Source organism: Natrix helvetica (assembly GCF_964273705.1).
Source record: "Natrix helvetica genome assembly, chromosome: 2".
Taxonomy (NCBI): Eukaryota; Metazoa; Chordata; class Lepidosauria; order Squamata; family Natricidae; genus Natrix; species Natrix helvetica.
The window spans coordinates 238,437,943-238,456,214 of NC_138552.1; the positions used below are offsets into that span (position 1 = coordinate 238,437,943).

Genomic DNA, 18,272 nt, shown 5'->3' on the forward strand with positions numbered 1-18,272 from the left:
TGCATGCACAGAAGGCATACTCACGTATCTGAATCAGTAGGGAAGGTAAGTGAATCCCATCGCTGATAGATACATACATACATACATGAATTTCAAATACGTGTATTCAAAAATAAAAACTAAAATTATCCAAAAGGGATTTAAGAATTATAATTTCTCTTACAGATCCCTATACATATCTAAGAAAAATATAGTACAATAGCTAACATGGCACATATACCCCAAGGCAATTGTTAATGCTCAGCCTAAGCCATTTCTGACTACTGTATCCATTACTCAAGACAGGTTCAATTGCTCTTAATTATTCTTTACCTGATTTTGCATGCCGCCACACAAAACCTGGCAACCGTGCGTGTTATCTCAGGGTTGATGTCAGAAAGTAGAAATTGTTTATACTGTTGATTGTTGTATCTTGTTTTGGAATGGGATAATTAGTGTGTTTCAAGGTTCTGTATGAAACTGGCAATAGTTTCGGTAGTATCTACAGAGTTGCAAGGATATACTGGTAATGAGTTTGGTGGGGTTCTTTTCTATCTTCCAGCCAAAAGTGCTGAAGGAAGAAGCTTACTAATTGGGTTAAGGTAAAGGTCCTTCTCTGATTTGGGATTTTAAGCTCTATGAGATACGTACCATAGTTGGTGCCAGAGTATATCTCTGACTGTCTGTGGTGATGCTTAATAAATCAACAAAACCAAGAAATTAAAACAAGAGCAGGAGCTAGAAGTGCTCTATATACAATGCATAGAACACATGCATAGCTAAGCTATGTTTAAAAATGCAGGATTATTTTATAAACCCACAGTTAATTGCTCTGAGAAGAATATTCAACAGAGGGAGAGCCACTGCAGCACAAGCTTTGTACACATCTGATGGCTGTCATCCATGGGCAGTATGGCTCCCAGTGTGGAGTTTTCAGCTTTCAAAACCCACGATGGTTTGGGATCACTCCAATATCAGCAATATAAATTAGGCAGGAAATGATCCCAGTTTGGTTTACAGTATCTCCTAGTTTTGCCCTCCAGGGCAGGCAGTCTAGACAAATACGTTCCAGAAAATAAGGTTGCATGGGCCTGGAAAGAGAGAAGAACATGAGCTTAGCCTTAGTCACAACATATTCCTCTTTCTGCTGAAAACTAGGAGCCATGTGAGGGCAGAAATGAATCCGTTTTTTGCAGATGAGGTACTGCTGGTTTAGCCATTAAAACTGACAGCTTCTTTTTCTTTAGCCTGGACAAGCCCATTGAAAAGTACCTTTTTCTTGGTTTCATTTATTTGGAAGTCTAATTATGCACTCTGTACAACAGGCATAGTTTAGGTGTAATATGTAAAAATCCTGTAGACACCAATATTATTCCAGTCTACGTGTATCTTCAAGGATAGTTCTAGAGGTGGGTTGCTCCCGGTTCGGCCCGGTTCAGTCAAACCGGTAATGAAATTCAGGGCTGGGTCGTAGAACTGGCAGCGACCCAGGCCTGCCATACCCCCGAACCAGTTCCCTCGCCAGCGCTGGGCCAGTGCCATTTTGGTTTTTAGTGACTGCGCATGCATAGTTCACTTTAAATTGTTCTGTGCATGCACGAAGAACAATTGACATTGAACAGTGCACACGAGCAAAGTGCGCATGCGCATTGTGTGCGGGTTGCGAACTGGTAGTAAAACCAGCAGCAACCCACCCCTGCGTAGTTTATCATAGTGGACATTACAGATATCCATGTTACCCATGTTACCATACTGATGTATTCCTGCTTTCTTTTTTATTGTTTATTGTTTTATTACTTTACCTCAGTTTTGCTTACACCCTTTTCATTTCTTCCTTTTTATTGTTGTAAGCTGCCAGAGTAGCCCCATGGCAAAGTAAGCGGCAAATACATTTAAGAAATAAATAAATAAATTCCATTGTACATGAAAACATTGCAAGTGTCACTGAAATAAGGCATGTCTTGCCCGGAAAAGGCTACAGGTGCCATGGGTTCGCCATCATGGCTCTATCATCTTTCCTAGGAATATTTATGTAGTCATGCTGTTGTATGATTGTACGATGGTTTCACTTATCTGTTAATTGATTTTAATTTTTAAAAAAATACCACATAATTTAAATACATTTATATTTTATAACTTGAATGGATATTTTAATTTTGTGTGGTATGAACATTTTAATTGTGTGTGCATCTTATGTTGTTAATACTAGGAGCTCTTGTAGATGACAGCCGATTAAGTTGAGACTACTAGACAGACTATTTACAAAGGATTGTGAAAAAATATGCGATAATCATAATTACTATGTTAATGATATGATCTTCATTGTAGTGCAGTGTGCACCATGATGATACATTATTTTGTAACATTCTATGAGTCTGTTTACTCAACACATTAAAGCATTCCATCTAATTAATGTGAGAACATTCTGGTATATTTGGTTCCCTGTTCCAGGCTTCTTCTATTCAGTCACTCCTTTAATTAAGCATAATATATGAATCGCAAATTACTTCTTTTTCTGGTTAATAATAATCAGAATTTAGATTCAATCGGCTATCAGAGGATTTAAAATGCCACTTATTAAAGAGAAGAAACAGTTGATCCACTTTCACTAAACACATTTAACAAGAGAAGCCACCAATCAGAGTTAAAGTGCTACACATGGGGACCAAATAATTAAACTTGAATCTTTATGTGGACATAGATGTTGGAATGTGACATCAGGATGCAAGTAGGAAAATCTGCAGTTTGCATCATGATATCATGGCACACATTTCATAATTTTCAAGAAGTCGTAGTTTGTACCCAATGCCCATTGTTGGCAGTAATAAGGCAATGCATTTACATTAGCCCAGTGCTGAAGATATAAGAACGTGCTCATTATTAAATGCTAAGGTTTGTGTGAAAAGGACTAAGTCTTTCCTTCATGCTAAAGTTGGCTGCTTACATTTCCCAATCTGAAAAAATCCAATGGAAAGAATTCCCCCACCCCTTCCCTGAAGGAAGAGAACTGAGAAGCCAAATACTCTGCAGAAAACTGGAGAAATGATTACAAAATGAAAAAGAGAGCATCCTTTTGGTTATCTTCTAATTAAGTTGTGCATAAAAATACCACATTTCACTTGCATTTATCAACATTCCCTTCTGGAAAAAAAAGAGCTGAAAACAAATTTTTATTCAGCAAAATGAGAGAGAACGGATAAAGAAAGCTGGAGGAGATTTTTTTTTTTTTTTGAATGGCATTTGTTCAAATCTCCAGTCAGCCATAGAGCTTGCTGCTGACCTTTGGGCCAATCATTCTTTCTCAGCTTAAACTACCTCATTGGGTTGTTATTGTGAACCTAACATGGGGGGAAATGGTAGTGCTTCAAAAGCTACTTCAGGTTCTTGGAGGCCAGGCAGGTTTTCAAATAAATATTCTGTGCTATCTCTTTTTGTTTTTAAGCCTGCTAACAGAAACTATTTGATTTTATTGATTGAAAATCAACTCTTAAAAGTATAGTAATAACTCTTGTCCTTTATCTCATAACAATAACTGGAACAACAAAGAAAATTTATTACTTCATAGCTAACATGCTTTCCCCTCATTTGCTTTGCAGAAGCTCTAGGCAACTATAACCTGTGATTTAAAAATACCACATTCTAAAGTGAGGTTTTATTAATACTCGTATTTTTTTCAGTTTGTGCATGGGAATTCCTACAAGCATCTCTTAACTGTGCATATTGACAAGTTTGAGGGAGGCAGCCAACATTGTTCTGCAGAGCTCAGATAAGCTTGGTGCTACTCCTCCCTTAGAAACATTGAGGAGCATTGTGTCTTTAGTAAGTTATGTGCAAAACAAAAGTAGCCTTGAGGGCTGAATCAATGCACCTGTTCAAACTGGAAGATAGCTTTGGTATAAATGACAAAATAAAACATTTGACCGGAGCTAAGAAGGTATTTGTTAATGAAGCTCTAACTTTCAGACTGTGATCAGAATTTTTCCTGAACTAGAAACAATAGTTCAATATATACAGCAAGAGAAGATGAAACGTAAAAGAAGAAACGAAGGAACAAGGGAGAAAAACAGTAAACAACTGTGATGCTCTTCACCCCTGCTTCCTAAATTACTACCTACAGACAGTTCACTTATGTTGTGCATTAAATGTGACTTCAGGAGAATATTTTGCTCAGATTTTCAACAAGGGTGCTAGACTGAAGAAAGCTGCAGTAGACAACTTAAGGCAATCAACCCCACCCCAACTGATCCATACAGATAAGTGTTATGTATTGTATGTAGTTGTTAGTTGAAGTTCTCAATCTGGTCCTCTGTTGGAGCGGGAAAATACTCTTTCCTGATTGGTTTTGGGCTGATCAGCTTCCCTATAAAAGGAGCTGTGTCATCCAGGGAGAAACAGTTTCCCCACAGGCGGTATTGAATAAAGAGCTGTTAGAAGTCACTCAGGCCTTTCACCATTCTTCACCCAGAACATAACAATAAGTCTTGTTTTATACCAGTAATCCTCAGTGTTGGCAACTTTAAGCCATCTAGCTTTCAACTCCCAGAATTCCCCATGTCCCATTTGACATGTTCCAGTCACCTTTCATTTAAAATGTTTCCTATCTGCTCTGTACTATCTCTCTTTCATACAGGTATGAAGGTTGCAAGTGCTGAAGTCCATTTATATAATGAAATAAATTTCAGTAGATCAAAGCAAATGGTACAATGGCATCTGCTCTTTTCTTTTGCTTCGGGATGTCTCAACTTTATTAATACTGTATGCCACCATTTAAGTTGGGGGAGGGGAGAGATTGTAGGAAAAAATAATGCAAGAGGATCTTTGTTTCAAGCATTGAACCATTATAAAAGCCTAGAGTTGCTGATGAAAATATTTGGGCAGTTAAAGATTCTTTGCCTTGCCAATAATAATGTGAAAGAGAGATAAGAACCCATAGAAGGATTACATTAAGGCAGTTGACATTAGTTGGGAGAAATAAGTGCCAGTATTTGTTATGAAAAAAAGAGAAAAAAAACAGCTACAGAGACATTCCATTTTTCTGGAATATGCTAACTCCTCTTCGGTGGAGATGCTCTTCCAACCTGTTTTCAGGATCTCTTTTAGAGCTCCTTCTCTCTGCCTGGTCCTCTTAATAAACAGGATGCAATTGGTACTTTCCTAGGACTGTACTTCTCAGTATGCTTTTTAGATAAGTTAATGATTTGCCTGATCTTTTACCCAACATCAACTAAATACTAGGTGGACTTAAGCCCAGAGAGTCTGACCCACCAACTTTCTGAGAAGGAAGTAAGTAAGTTTAGCTGTCCTGAGAGGAGGGAATTATAACTCAAAAGCTGATTAATGTGTCGGCTTCTTACTTCTTATTCTGGCTTTGTTCAAAGTTTATTCATTTCTAATATTTGGACAGTAGTATTTACACTGCATACACGTACATGCACAAATAAATTAGGAAGAATTCTTCAACTCACACAGTTTGTGCCAGAAGAAAATCTTGTCTGCATTACAAGGATTGAGTGAAAAACAATCCGCTGCCTCCAAAAATAAAATCCTAATTTAGACGAGTCCTCTTAAATAAGGGGATGATGACTCGGAAAAATGGGACTTTTCAGAAGCACTCTATAGAAAACAGTCTGCAGAGGCATTAGCCTGGCACTTTCTTTGTCTAAAAAGATAACGATTGGGCCCTGTCTTATCTACCAAAGCTTTTAGGAAGTGGATAATATAGAAAGGGGGAAATTGTGGTGACAATCTTTTTTCTTTTTCCCCGCCCCCTTCCATAAACACTGGCCATTCTATTGCAGCTTGAGTCAAGTCAATGACAAGCAACAATATTTGCTTGTTGCTGACTTGCCTCAACCGACCCAGATTCCTTTGCTTGTTTCAATCCATTGGGAAAGTCCAGTGACTGAAGAGGCAACTGCACTTAATCACTCGAACAAACTGTGTACCTGCTTCATTCTGTTCATGTAATATCTATTAAAACTGTCACTACTGTATTGCAACATTTTGAGTGGGTTGAAAGCAGGTGCCAGGCAGACCAGTGAGCACACAGCAGAGAAGTGTTGAAAGCCTAAGTGATGTGTATCAGATAAACGGCCTTATTCACCATAAATTATTTCACTGCCCTCTAGTGCAGTGGAAGATGTCATCTCATCACTAGTATTGAAATAAGATACATGGCTTTTCCATACAGTATCATTGGTTTTCCCCAGTTCCTCCAAACTGTTTTGAAGCTGCCCACGTGTTCCTTTTTATTTCTCTAAACTTTGAATAGAATATAATTCTTTATTGGCCAAGTGTGGTTGGACACACAAGGAATTTGTCTTTGGTGCATATGCTCTCATGTACATAAGGAAAATAAAATACATTCACTAAGAATAAAGATACAACATTTAGTGATAGTCAAGGTTACTAATAAGCTATCAAATCGTACTAGGAAACTGATAAAAACAATATAAATTGAAAGATACAAGGAACATGGTTATAGTCAGAAGTGAGGAGAGATAGACACTAGGAAGGAAGAGAAGAAGAATAGTAATAGTCTTAGTAAATTATTGACAGTGTTGTGGGAATTAATTGTTAAGCAGAGTGATAGCATTCGGAGGGGAGGGGACTGTCCTTGTGTCTACTTGTTCTGTTTGCAGTGCCCTATAGTGTGGTTTTGAGGGTAGAAGTTGAAATAATTTATGTCCAGGATATGAGGGGTCTGTAGATATTTTCACAGCCGTCTTTGGAATAGAGATTTGACAGGGAACACCTCAAACCAGTCAGTGCTCTCTCTCCAGCTGATCAGAGTGCAAAAAATGTAATTCAGCCAATACCTTGCCTCAAACTTCTGCCAGTCGTGTCAAGGAAATTGACAGTTTTTCACTCTTTCATTAAAAGTGAAAAAGTAATAATAAATCACAAGCCCCTACCCCATATTCCTCAAATATGGAGGATTTCCGGGTTGTTTGCAACAAACACACCTCCCCCGCCCCATGCAACTTCTATAAAGAAGGGATTGCAAAGCTAACTTCATAGTGCAGGCATTCTTTTTGGATGGGGGTGTGATATTCCTGTGATAAATTACAACAGCTAGCAAAACAGTATGGCAGTTATTTTGCAACCACATCTCCCCCTCCACAAAACAAGGAAAAACAACAACTAGCACACTGGTGCTTTGCATTTTTGCTCCTCCCAGTAAAGAAAAGAGGGAAGCAGAAGTGTTTGTTAGTTTCACTCAGCTCTCTGACACTGTGCTACTGTACAATACAGGTAACTATTGCAAGGATCTGTGATGTGGTAATACAATCCAGCTCAATACAAACAACGTTATACGTTAAAATTGGTAGTGATGGGCTTAGTACAAGCCTCTCAAGTCATCTGTCATTCTTGATGACATGTGAATTAAATGCAGTATCAACTGAAGCCCTAGATCCTGTGATGGCGAACCTACGGTATGCGTGCCAGTGGTGACACACAGAGCCCTCTCTGTGAGCACGTGCACTATCGCCAGCTGTTCTTCTGGTTTCTGGCATACATGTCAGCTGGTATTTGCGGGCACCAGAGCGCTGGAAAGCAGCCTGAAAAATGCCCCAAAACCATGTTTTCGGGCCGTTTTTGGCCTGAAAAACAGCCCAAAAAACAGCCTGAAAAAATGGCCTGAAAACAGGCATGCGCATGATGGCCAGCTGGTCTTCAGGTTTCCAGCACTCCGGTGTGCACACATGCATAGGCATACACGTGTGTTCTGGTTTGGGCACTCGATGCCGAAAAGTTTCACCAACACTGCCCTAGAACCACAAGAAGGGCTGAAGCAGGAGTCTGTCCCCAGAAGCTATGCAAAATGTTATTGACCATAAGTAACTCAGAAATAAATCAACTCAACTGCTGAAGACAGCATAAGGTTACAGATCTGGAGGTAATTCTGGGGCAGGACAAAGAGTAATTGTAGTCATTTTATGTAGTGTATTTATAACTAAGCTGAGTACAAATGGAAGTGCCTTATCCTGCCAATTACAAATCTAATTGGTACCTGCATTGAGTGGAGCTAGGTGGGGAAGCATCTAATCCTTCTTCACCCCAGGCAGAAAAATATCTCAGAGTGAAAAAATGTAATTCTTTCTTCTTCTTTTTAATGTAGCTTATTTATAGTATACAGTACACCTTCCTTGCATGGGCTTGAAGACATCCCATTTACATTTCAGGAGGATGTATCGTCATAATAAACCACCCATTTTGTGACTAGCTTGTGATTGATGCAGGTAAAGGGTGAACGAAACATATTGGCAGAAAATTGGGTGTTTTCCATGGTAAAAAGGAAGAAAGCCTACGTGAACATTCTAAAGGGCAGAAAAATATCTCAGAGTGAAAAAATGTGCATAAAGGTGGAATCTTTGAGCTTTAGGGCCCCAATTGGCCTGTTACAGAACCATCCCTTTCCATCTAGCTGCTGGCCTCTGGGTCTTGGAGGGTAATTTTTGATTTGACTGCTGGAGACACCAGAAAGTTGCCCAGCAAGAGTTTATTTTTTATTTGCATATTCAGGAATATCAAGCTTGTGGAAGAGCTTCCATTAGGTCAATGTTACTGTTAATAAGTTCCTGGCAAGAATACACTGAGTATATAGGATTGTGATGGTGAACCTATGACACGTGTTGCCAGAGGTGGCACGCAGCGCCCTTTCTGATGGCACGCGAGCCATCACCCCAGTTCAGCTCCGCCGCGCATGCACACAGGCTCCCGCTGGCCAGCTGGTCTTTGGGTCTCTGCTGCGCATGTGGGGGGGAAGGGCACGTGCGGAAAGACCATGCACACATGCATGAGGGTGGGGCATGTAGTGGGCATGCCTGCATGTTCTGGGGGGTCCGTGCATGGGCCACGCATGCATTTCATTTAGGGTATTCGCACGCGCTCGCCCTTTGGGCACTCGGTCTGGAAAGGCTTAGCCATCACTGATACAGGAAATGGTTAACTTTGGGGGATTGCTATCCAAATTGTAATTTCTGTGTGTGGGGATGCACTGCCAATTGCAAATTCTTTCCAAGCTGCACCTTTTATTCCTAGCACTCTGGGCAAGGCAATGTACAAGGCTGTATAGTTTATTAGTTTTTAGAGCTTTGCATATCCTGATACTTAGCAAATGCAGGAAAGGGTATCTCGAAAATCTAATATACTGTATATAATAATCTAAAGTCTGATGGTCTGTGTTCAGTTCCGAATAGAGGATATGAAGAGTCACAATAAGGGCGAATGTAAGTATTATCTCCTGGTGGTGGATCCCCTATTGTCATACATAGAAGCTCAGAGCACTTCTTATGACCTCACTTACTTTCGGGCTGATTTCTTCTTAACTTGAATTGTTCATGTGAGGATCCATTTTGTTCCTTATTCTAAAACCTGTAAGCTCAAAGAAAATGCCAGCACAACAGCCTCCCAGACTGGAATACAAATGTCCCCAGTTGCCATCACTTCAGAGCCTCTGGTTATTTATATCTCTCTTTACATAATTCCAGAAATAGTGCAGGGCATTGATACTCCTGGAGAGGCCGGCATCCTGCCTCTCATTTGTGCTAGCTTTAATTGTTGTTATCAGCAAGATTGGTATGTAGTAGGAGATAAGTCCACCCAGCTGCCTCCCCCACTCTGGGGAAAAGATGCAACAGATGACCCCAAATAACTTTGGTGACCAGAATTATGTGCATACTTGAGAGAGAGGGCAATTGGGAAGATAAATCAGCTTTCTTACGAGGCTGTTTTTTGTCAGATTATGTACAAGCACTTACCTCCTCTGGGTGGGGGGCTTTTCAGAGAGACATGCTTGAAGGGAACATTATATGGTCGCACAGAATACAAGTGTGATATTTTTCCTCTTGTGAATCTTGTTTTGAAATTCTTAACTGACTCAGCAAAAAGTATACCGGTATTATAAAAATAACTTGGTAAATACCAGAATACCAAAGGGAGTTCTAGTCCAACTCCCTGCTCAAGCAGGATTCCTATACCTTTTCAGATAGATAAATAAATAATAAATATAAAGTAAATAAGCAAGCCATTTGCTAGGGGAAATATCAGTGCTATTCTCCCCATCACAATAGTTACTTTCCTAAAGTTATTGTTGATCTGTTAATGCAAGGATATGCAACATGTTGCCAGAGATACTTTGGATTAATTAGCATATAATCAGTGGTGAAATCTTTAAAAAATTCCTAACGGTTCTGTGGGTGCGGCTTGGTGGGGGTCATGTGACTGGGTGGGTGTGGCTATGTAGTCATGTGACTAGGGAGGTCAAAAGACAGAAACTCACTTTAACAATGTCTAGTTCAATGGGGTTGAACTAGATGACCTCCAGGTCCCTTCCAGCCCTGGATTGTTGTGCTCTTTTAAGATATCCTCTGAAGATGTGTCTAGTGCCAAGTTTGCGGTCTTTCCTCCCTCTCCTTTCCCCCCTCCCTCTTCTTTCTTCCTTTCTCTTTCTTTTCTTTCTTTCTTAGCACCCCACCCCCATTTTTGGCCTAGCAGGCCACAGGGAAGCCTCTGGGGAGCAAAAACGGACTCCAAATGCTAAAAAAAAGTTTTATAAAGTTCCTACCATCGCGCAGCGCAGCTGATTGTCGGAACTTTTTTTTACTTTGTTAAGCATTTTTTTTACTTCCGGTTTGAGCGAAGGGTAGCATTTTTTTGCCCAAACCGGTAGCATTTCATCCCGGACATAAGCCCCGTGAGCCAATCTTCCCAAAACAACCAGAGGGCACCAGATTGTCTTTTCTAATTTTAACCCAAAGTCCTGCTTTCTGCCAGTATCAGCTGATAAAGCACAATCCCTTTTCAGTAAGTGTGTCAGTCTTCAGTCATGGTATATCACCCACCCACCCACCTTTATCCTGCTTGTCACCTTTTTAAACATAGGCAAGAACTTTGCCGCAAGTCTTTGTTCACTGAAACCGAACCCATAATTAGTGAGTGAGATCATTTATGAGTTCAGGTCAGAGGCTGAGCACGGCTTTGTGCATTAGGTTCCGAGCATGGAACAGAAATGTCATAAACAAAATACTATGGACGCTCTATAAAAGGAACTGCAGGCTTCCACTGCAGGAGCACATTGTGCTCTTTTCACACCCTCCTCTTGGGCTTGACATCTTTCACTGCTTAAGAGCCAACCGTGACTTGAAATGTCTACCGGTATATTAAAACCACTTGGCATTTTGGAAGGACATTATTATTTTATACAGGTTTAATACAATCCTCCCAATCTGAAGATAATGGGGTTACAGTCCAACATATCTCAAGGACACCATGCCCTCTAGGCATGGACTAGAAGAGCAATAGGCTTCTTGTTTAGGCAATGCTTGATCATTGGTGAAAACCTTTTTACATAATGAGAGAAGCTGTTATTTGTTGTGCTTTCCTCTTACAATGCTGCGTCTGTTCTGCTTCATTTGTTAGCATATGCGCAGGGCTGGAATGTTTTTTCAGCGGTCCATCTTAAAAATGCTTCCTGAACATAACATTAGTACTTTCCCCGCATCATTCTGTTTGAATTGTTATCTTCCATCACTCCTATGCTTTATTTTGCTACCAATGTGAAGACAATATCAACTTAACTAAAAAAAGTAAAGGTTTTAGAGATCTCATACAACTAGGAAGACAGAATTGAAATCTTCTTAAAAGAGAAGTTACTCTATTGCCACACTGCTCCCTAGTGGTGGATGGAACTTTCTAAAAAGTAGTTGAAAAATAGTTGATTATAAGATGGGTGGCCATACAAATGTTTTAAATAGGAGAGAAGCAACTTAGAACTGAGGTTCTCTCAAGGAGAGAAGCAACTTAGAACTGAGGAGAAATTTCCTGACAGTTAGAACAATTAATCAGTGGAACAGCTTGCCTCCAGAAGTTGTGAATGCCCCAACACTGGAAGTCTTTAAGAAGATGTTGGATAGCTATTTGTCTGAAATGGTATAGGATTTCCTGCCTAGGCAGGGGGTTGGACTAGAAGACCTTCAAGGTCCCTTCCAACTCTACTATTGTATTGTATTGTAAATAAAAAAACAAGTATTTGTTAAAAGAAACTGCACTAAATTCGCATTCTCTAGCCCTCAACAACAGACAAAATGCGCAATGTTTCACAATACACATTCATTTGGTTGATTTTTCTAATGAGGGGCATTTCTAAAAAACAGGAAATTAGCCATTCTGCCCTAAAGTGGAGGTATCCATTACATCAGGGGTTCCCAACACCCAGTCTGTGGACTGGTACCAGGCCATAGCATGCCAGAAACTGGGCCATGGAAATAAGCGAAGCGCCATTAACAGGATGCAGGCAGCATGAGAAACCATGCCCCTCCGATCCAGGGAAAAACTTTTCTTCACAGAACCAGGCCCTGGTACCCAAAAGGTTAGGAGCCACCGTAGTAGTGAAACATTTTGTATGTTATGTGCTGAGAACAGATGGCTAGAGAGTGGCTAATTTAGTGTTCTTGAACTTAGTAATGGGTATTTAGTGAAGTAATTTAGTGTAGTTTATTTTAGACAATATTCAATTTTGGAAGTTAACACTAAGTACAGAAATTAATTTAGCTTCCATTGTTAAAATTGGCATATTATACGAACAATGCTATTTAGTTTCCTGAACTTTGGTTGTGGAAATAACATATAAAATCCAATGCAGAGGGAAATGGTAGCATCTAGAAAAAGTGGAATGATTTTGGAATTTTGACTTTATTTCTTCAAGTTAATGGGGGGGGGGAGGTTTTCATGATCATTTAAAGTTATTGATATTTTTTTCTGCGTCAAAATAGGTATTTAAATAAAACTTGCAACTTCTGTTTCTGGTTCCTTAAAAAAAGAGTATCTCAAGTAAATAATGAAAATGAATTGTAATTGAATAGGGAAACTAATTTTGTCTTGCTTCATCACCTTTCTGGTAGAGTGGCACAACTGGTACAATCTAAATAACCTTAAATAAATCCAATTTGCATGCCTGTTAGCTATTCCCACCAGAATAACTTCAATATACAAATCAATAGTCCTTGGTAGTTATATCGTCACTTTATTGTATTTATATTTTCAATAATCATATTTTAAGAATAATTTCCTGTACATGTACTGTATATTTGCACTGTCTATGAGAACCCAGCAACTTAGAAATGCATTCAAACAGATTTCTGGTTGTTTCTGTTATCCAGACTTTACTTATTAATTTATGCAAAATTAATATATTATAAAACATTGTTATTAAGCACATTCTATTTTTCTTCCATTGTAAAACATACATACATACATACATACATACATACATACATACATACATACATACATACATACATACATACGGAGGGAGGGAGGAACGGAAGGAGGGAGAGACTTTCCTGGTTATTTCTCATCCGGGCATTGACTAAGCCCACTCTTATTTTTAAGCCAAAGGCTGCACTGGGTGCATTCAAATTCTGTCCTATACTAAAGTCATTCTAAAGGAAACAAATGAGACATGCACAGTATTTAATGGATTTTTGGAAGAAATATTTCAAAATGGTTAAGAAAAGTCCTATTAAAATGTTTTAAAAAGCATTGCTTAATGAATGTATCAGGAACTGGGCATGATGTAAGTATCTATGTATTCATATTATATTAGATATATATATATATACTGGTTACATTTTCTCTAGGCCAGCAAATATTTGCAAAAAGGTCCCAGGTCTATTGAGAATCAGGTAATATATATATATATATACATTAAACTGGTGCAGCTTTATGAAGAAGGAACAAGAAAACACCTAGCTTCATGGATGGCCAATCCATGCCTTGTAAGCTGCACTTGCAGAAAATAAAACACACATGCTTAGATATACCTGTGCCCTCAAATACTTCCATGTGCCGGCCAACTTCCTCTCAGCAAAAAGATGACCCATCTTAATTCTGCTTGCATTGGTAAGAACTTGCAGGGATTTTAACTGCAATATTAATTTGGTTTGTTATTTGGGACTGCAAAAGACACTTAAAACAGAGAGAATGTGACCTGTTGGAACTAGATTTGAAACGTACCTTGTACAACTAAATATTGCTACACAATAGACTGCTGGAATTATAATCAACATCTTAAACATCTCAATTCTCCACCCCGGCCGTGGACGGAAGTACTGGTAGTCCTCCACTTACAACAGTTCATTTAGTGACTGTTCAAAGTTACAACACTGAAAAAAGTGACTTATCACCATTTTTCACGTACCCATCGCAGCATCCCCATGGTCATGTGATCAAAATTCAGACCGTTGGCAACAGACTCACACTTATGACAGTTAGTGCCCCTTAACAACTGCAATGGTTCACTTAAGAACGGTGTCAAGAAAGGTTGTAAAGTGGGGCAAAACTCATTTAATAAATGTCTCACTTAACAACAAATTTTGGGTTCAATTGTGGTCATAAGTCAAGGACTATCTGTATTTAGCTAGATATGAATTCTTCCTTACCATATAATTCTGGTTAAGCTGATGTAGGATTATAGAGTTAAATATGGTATATGCTAATCACTGTAGGCCAAGTGCATAGCAAATCAGATATGGTTCAAGAAGCACATTTCACATTTACCAACTGGTGCCCTAGAGATGTGCTTAGGTACAGTTCCCGTTAGCCCTGGTCAGTGTTGCTAATGGTAATGGAATTCTTCACAATATGTGAAATAAATTAAGACATGAAATAATAGGTGTACTACTGGGTTCTTCTACCTTGGACTGGCCCCAAATCTAGTTTATTACCTGTAAAATATTCAGGAAATATATATATTCAAGGTCAATTCATTATTCCTTCTCACTTAAATCAAGGATGTTTTTAACAAAAAGTAACATCTGAAAAGGAAGAAAAAACCCCCAGGTTTCCAGTAAAACAAGCATAAAGCACCAATAAGCAAATCCTACAATGATAGATGCTGCTAGAAAGAAGCTTGAATTGACGATTTCTTATTTAGACTAATTTTTATAATAAGTCCAATGTGGCCTTTCAATTTTATTATGAGCTATAATAGTTCCAAAATAAATCAGTTTTAAATTTAAAAAAGTATAATATTCCTAAAAACACTTCTAAAGTGACCTTCTCTTCCCAACACAACTCAGTGGAAAGCCAAATTTAAGGTTTTTTTTACTAAGAAGATCCAAAGTGAAACTCTAAACTTTACAGCTTTAGCATTCCCCCCCCCCATTGAACAGATTAAACAATTATGCAGTTATTTTATCAAAAACAATAAAATATCTACATCTCCCTGAAGCAAGTCTAGCTGGTCAAGAGTCTCCTTTTAAGGCTCCAGTTTGTCCAGCATTAGCTCCATGTGTTACTACTAAGGTAAGAAATAATCTGATGCAGGTGGGCAAAAAGCTTGTCTTCCCCTAAAATAAGTACTTTGTCTATGCAAAGAGATATCTAAATGCACTGACTTGTCAGAAAGGAATCTCTGGGGTAGAAATGCAGGAACATGCATTGCAAGGAATACAAAATAAGCACACAATAAGTTAATAGAGACAGTATACTGATCCTCACTTACAGTTCACGTGTAGCTATCTATCTACATTAAAAAACCACTGAAAATGAGCTGCAATCTAATGTATCAAATCTCTTTTTATAACTTTCGATATCATTGAAGCTCTTCTGGCTTCCTTTGCCGAACTTCCTTTGCCAAGTTGGTCTAATAAAAAGTGTGGCAGGACAATAGTTCTGATGCAGCAAAATATTAAAGAGATTTTGTGGGAGAAATGAAAGGAGTTGAAATGGAAATATTACTTTTGCAGCTAATTCTACTTTCAGCAAGAACACAATTTTGAAAACTGTAACAAGCTAATATTTCATTTCCCCTTTATTTATTTTTCTGGTGGTAATAAAGTATTGATCTGGAGGGAAATTATCTTTTTTAATTAAAAAGATGTTACATAGCATATGTACAGTATCTACAAGTACTATTGTATGTACCACTATATATACTTCAGCTGACTTTATGTGTGCTCTTGTTCTATTTTGGAGAAAAGAAATATAGTGAACTAGACCTTTGTGTATTATGCTTTAGGCATAAAAGCCTCTTATTCTATGCTGAAGACTTTCTGAAGAGCAGAAACCAGGGCAAAACAAACTGTCCATATTTCCAGAATTCTTACTGCTAGCAAAATAAGATAAGCCTAGAGGATTCATGATTAAAGAATAAAGCAGTCCCAACTTACTCCACTGATCAAGTCTCAGCTCTTTATTGAAGGGCTGCTACCCAGTCTAGGAAGAGAAGGAAAGAGAACTTGCTTGCCATTATTTATGGGGTCATTCCCACAAAGGGTTGCAATGGTAGATACACGCAGTCATTTAACAGAAGGCTAACAGGCAAGATTGTGTCCCATCACTATAAAAACCTACAGAGTGGTGCTTTGCATCATTTTACTTCTTGTTTTGTTTTTAATTGAAAGGATATTGAAAGAAAATAAAATCAGGGCTAACATCAATATGACTAAGCATGTTGAACCTATAAATATCAATCATGATTTGTGACTATAACATGAATCCAGCCAATCATTCAGCAAAGCATAGTTACATGAAATCTGGCTAGGAATGACATAGGAACATAGCCAGAGATTCAGATACCTTCATATAGAGTACCTGGAAGGTAAGCTAATCTATGTCAGCGTCAAGTCTCCCAGTGGAACAAGCAAAGGATCACTAAAACAGTTCTGCTGTTTGCAATTTGCTTCTTGCTGATTTTACTGTGGAAACCAAAAATGCCAAAAGTTCCGTGATAGCCCATGGTTAGCTGTTAACATATAAGAGATTTGAACTTTTAGTGGTGTAGTTGTAGAAACCACAACTCCCTATACTCTGCTCTCCTTTCAGACAATTCCTGTACTTGAATTGTATTTCTTTCAAAGAGTGCTTTTTCAAAGTTAAAAAAATACCCTGTATTATTATCACTGTGCAATTATATTAAGTGGACTTTAAACTTCTCAATACCAATACTCTCTCAAGACGGATTCTTCATTTTACTTTAAGGTAATGCAATCAATCTACATTCTTCACACAGTAAAAAATTAATATATGAAAAATATGAAGAGGAGGGTCATCAATAATAATTCTATGCTCCAAATGATCTGGGTGAATTCAACTCTGAATACGTGCAAGTAGGTATTCTTGCCTAGATCCTGATACCTGCAGCATTAATAGTCTGAAGAATCAGCTGTGAAGTTCCACGGGAAACTAGCAAAACTGTTTTTTTAGTGTTTCCTGTGAAAAAGGTATGGAATTAAGAGTAAAATTCACAAGGTTTTATCCACTGAAAATTGGCCTGCTGCCCGTGGAAGCTCTTAAACAGCATCACCATTATCCTTAGATATATAACTGATGAGCTGCAAGGGTGTCCATGAAAGGTTGCATGAGATAATCTGTTGAGAAGTAGAAGATCAGGCCAAAGGTGATGGAAATGGGAAGAGCAGGTAGTGCCTTCTTAAAGACTGCAAGCAATAGAAGAGTTAAGCACAGACCCTAGGAGAAAGAAAAGGAACATGATCAGCAGGACTATACCTAGCTGGAATATTTTTTGTACAGATAAATATAAAAAATATTAAAATCCTGTGATACAGAAACAAGAAATGAATGAGAAATTCTTTCATCTGAAGATATTCAGGCCTTTGCTATTATAACTCTGCTGGATTCCTGAAAATTGGCCTACGTGGCCGGCTACCCCATGAAGATGATCCAAAGTCTAAAGCTGGCACAAATTGTAATTGCTGGGTTGCTGATCTCTAGAAATGGGTTTAACAAAACAAAATGGGTTTAATTCCTCCTCCTGTTATAGCAGCTGCACTGGTCGCAATTCAAGGTGCTGTTTATTAGCTACAGGACCTTTTGGATTGGGTCCATGTTACCCTGAAACTGTTTACTAAATCTCCCCTGGTTTGTGTCAGCAAGAAGATAATCTTGGAAAGTTTCCACCTTCCCAGAAGATGAAGAAAACAGGAGATTGGAGAGTGGCTGGTCCCTACCATATTAGCTTACCTTTTACTGCTTCACTACGTGTGAGAAAAATAAGGGCTTGCCCCACTGTGTTATTAATCTTATACCCTACTTCAGTCCCCTAAATATGCTTTAGCTGCCTAGAGGTAAACCTATTAACTCGAGTCAGAATATGGATGCTAACATTTTTCTAGCTTTGCTTAAGAGTACAAATGAGTATATATTCCTGAACTATACATTCTTCTATTCTTGCTTCTGTTGAGGCATTTTTAATACTTGATTGAATACCAAATATTTAAATAAACATTTAAACCAATTTGGGAAGTAGAGGTCCACACATCTTAGAG

General features: G+C 38.5%; 1 protein-coding gene across 6 annotated transcripts in view; it reads right to left on the reverse strand.

The window, feature by feature from the left end:
- Positions 1-15,831: 15,831 nt before the first annotated feature.
- PSEN2 (presenilin 2) overlaps positions 15,832-18,272 on the reverse strand; it is a 50,997-nt gene continuing 48,556 nt past the window's right edge. For all 6 annotated transcript variants that reach the window (XM_081943982.1, XM_081943981.1, XM_081943983.1 and 3 more), the window contains exon 11: positions 15,832-17,454. In XM_081943982.1, the coding sequence (XP_081800108.1) occupies positions 17,299-17,454 (156 nt within the window). In that variant the 3' untranslated portion in view covers positions 15,832-17,298. The remainder of the gene's footprint in view (positions 17,455-18,272) is intronic.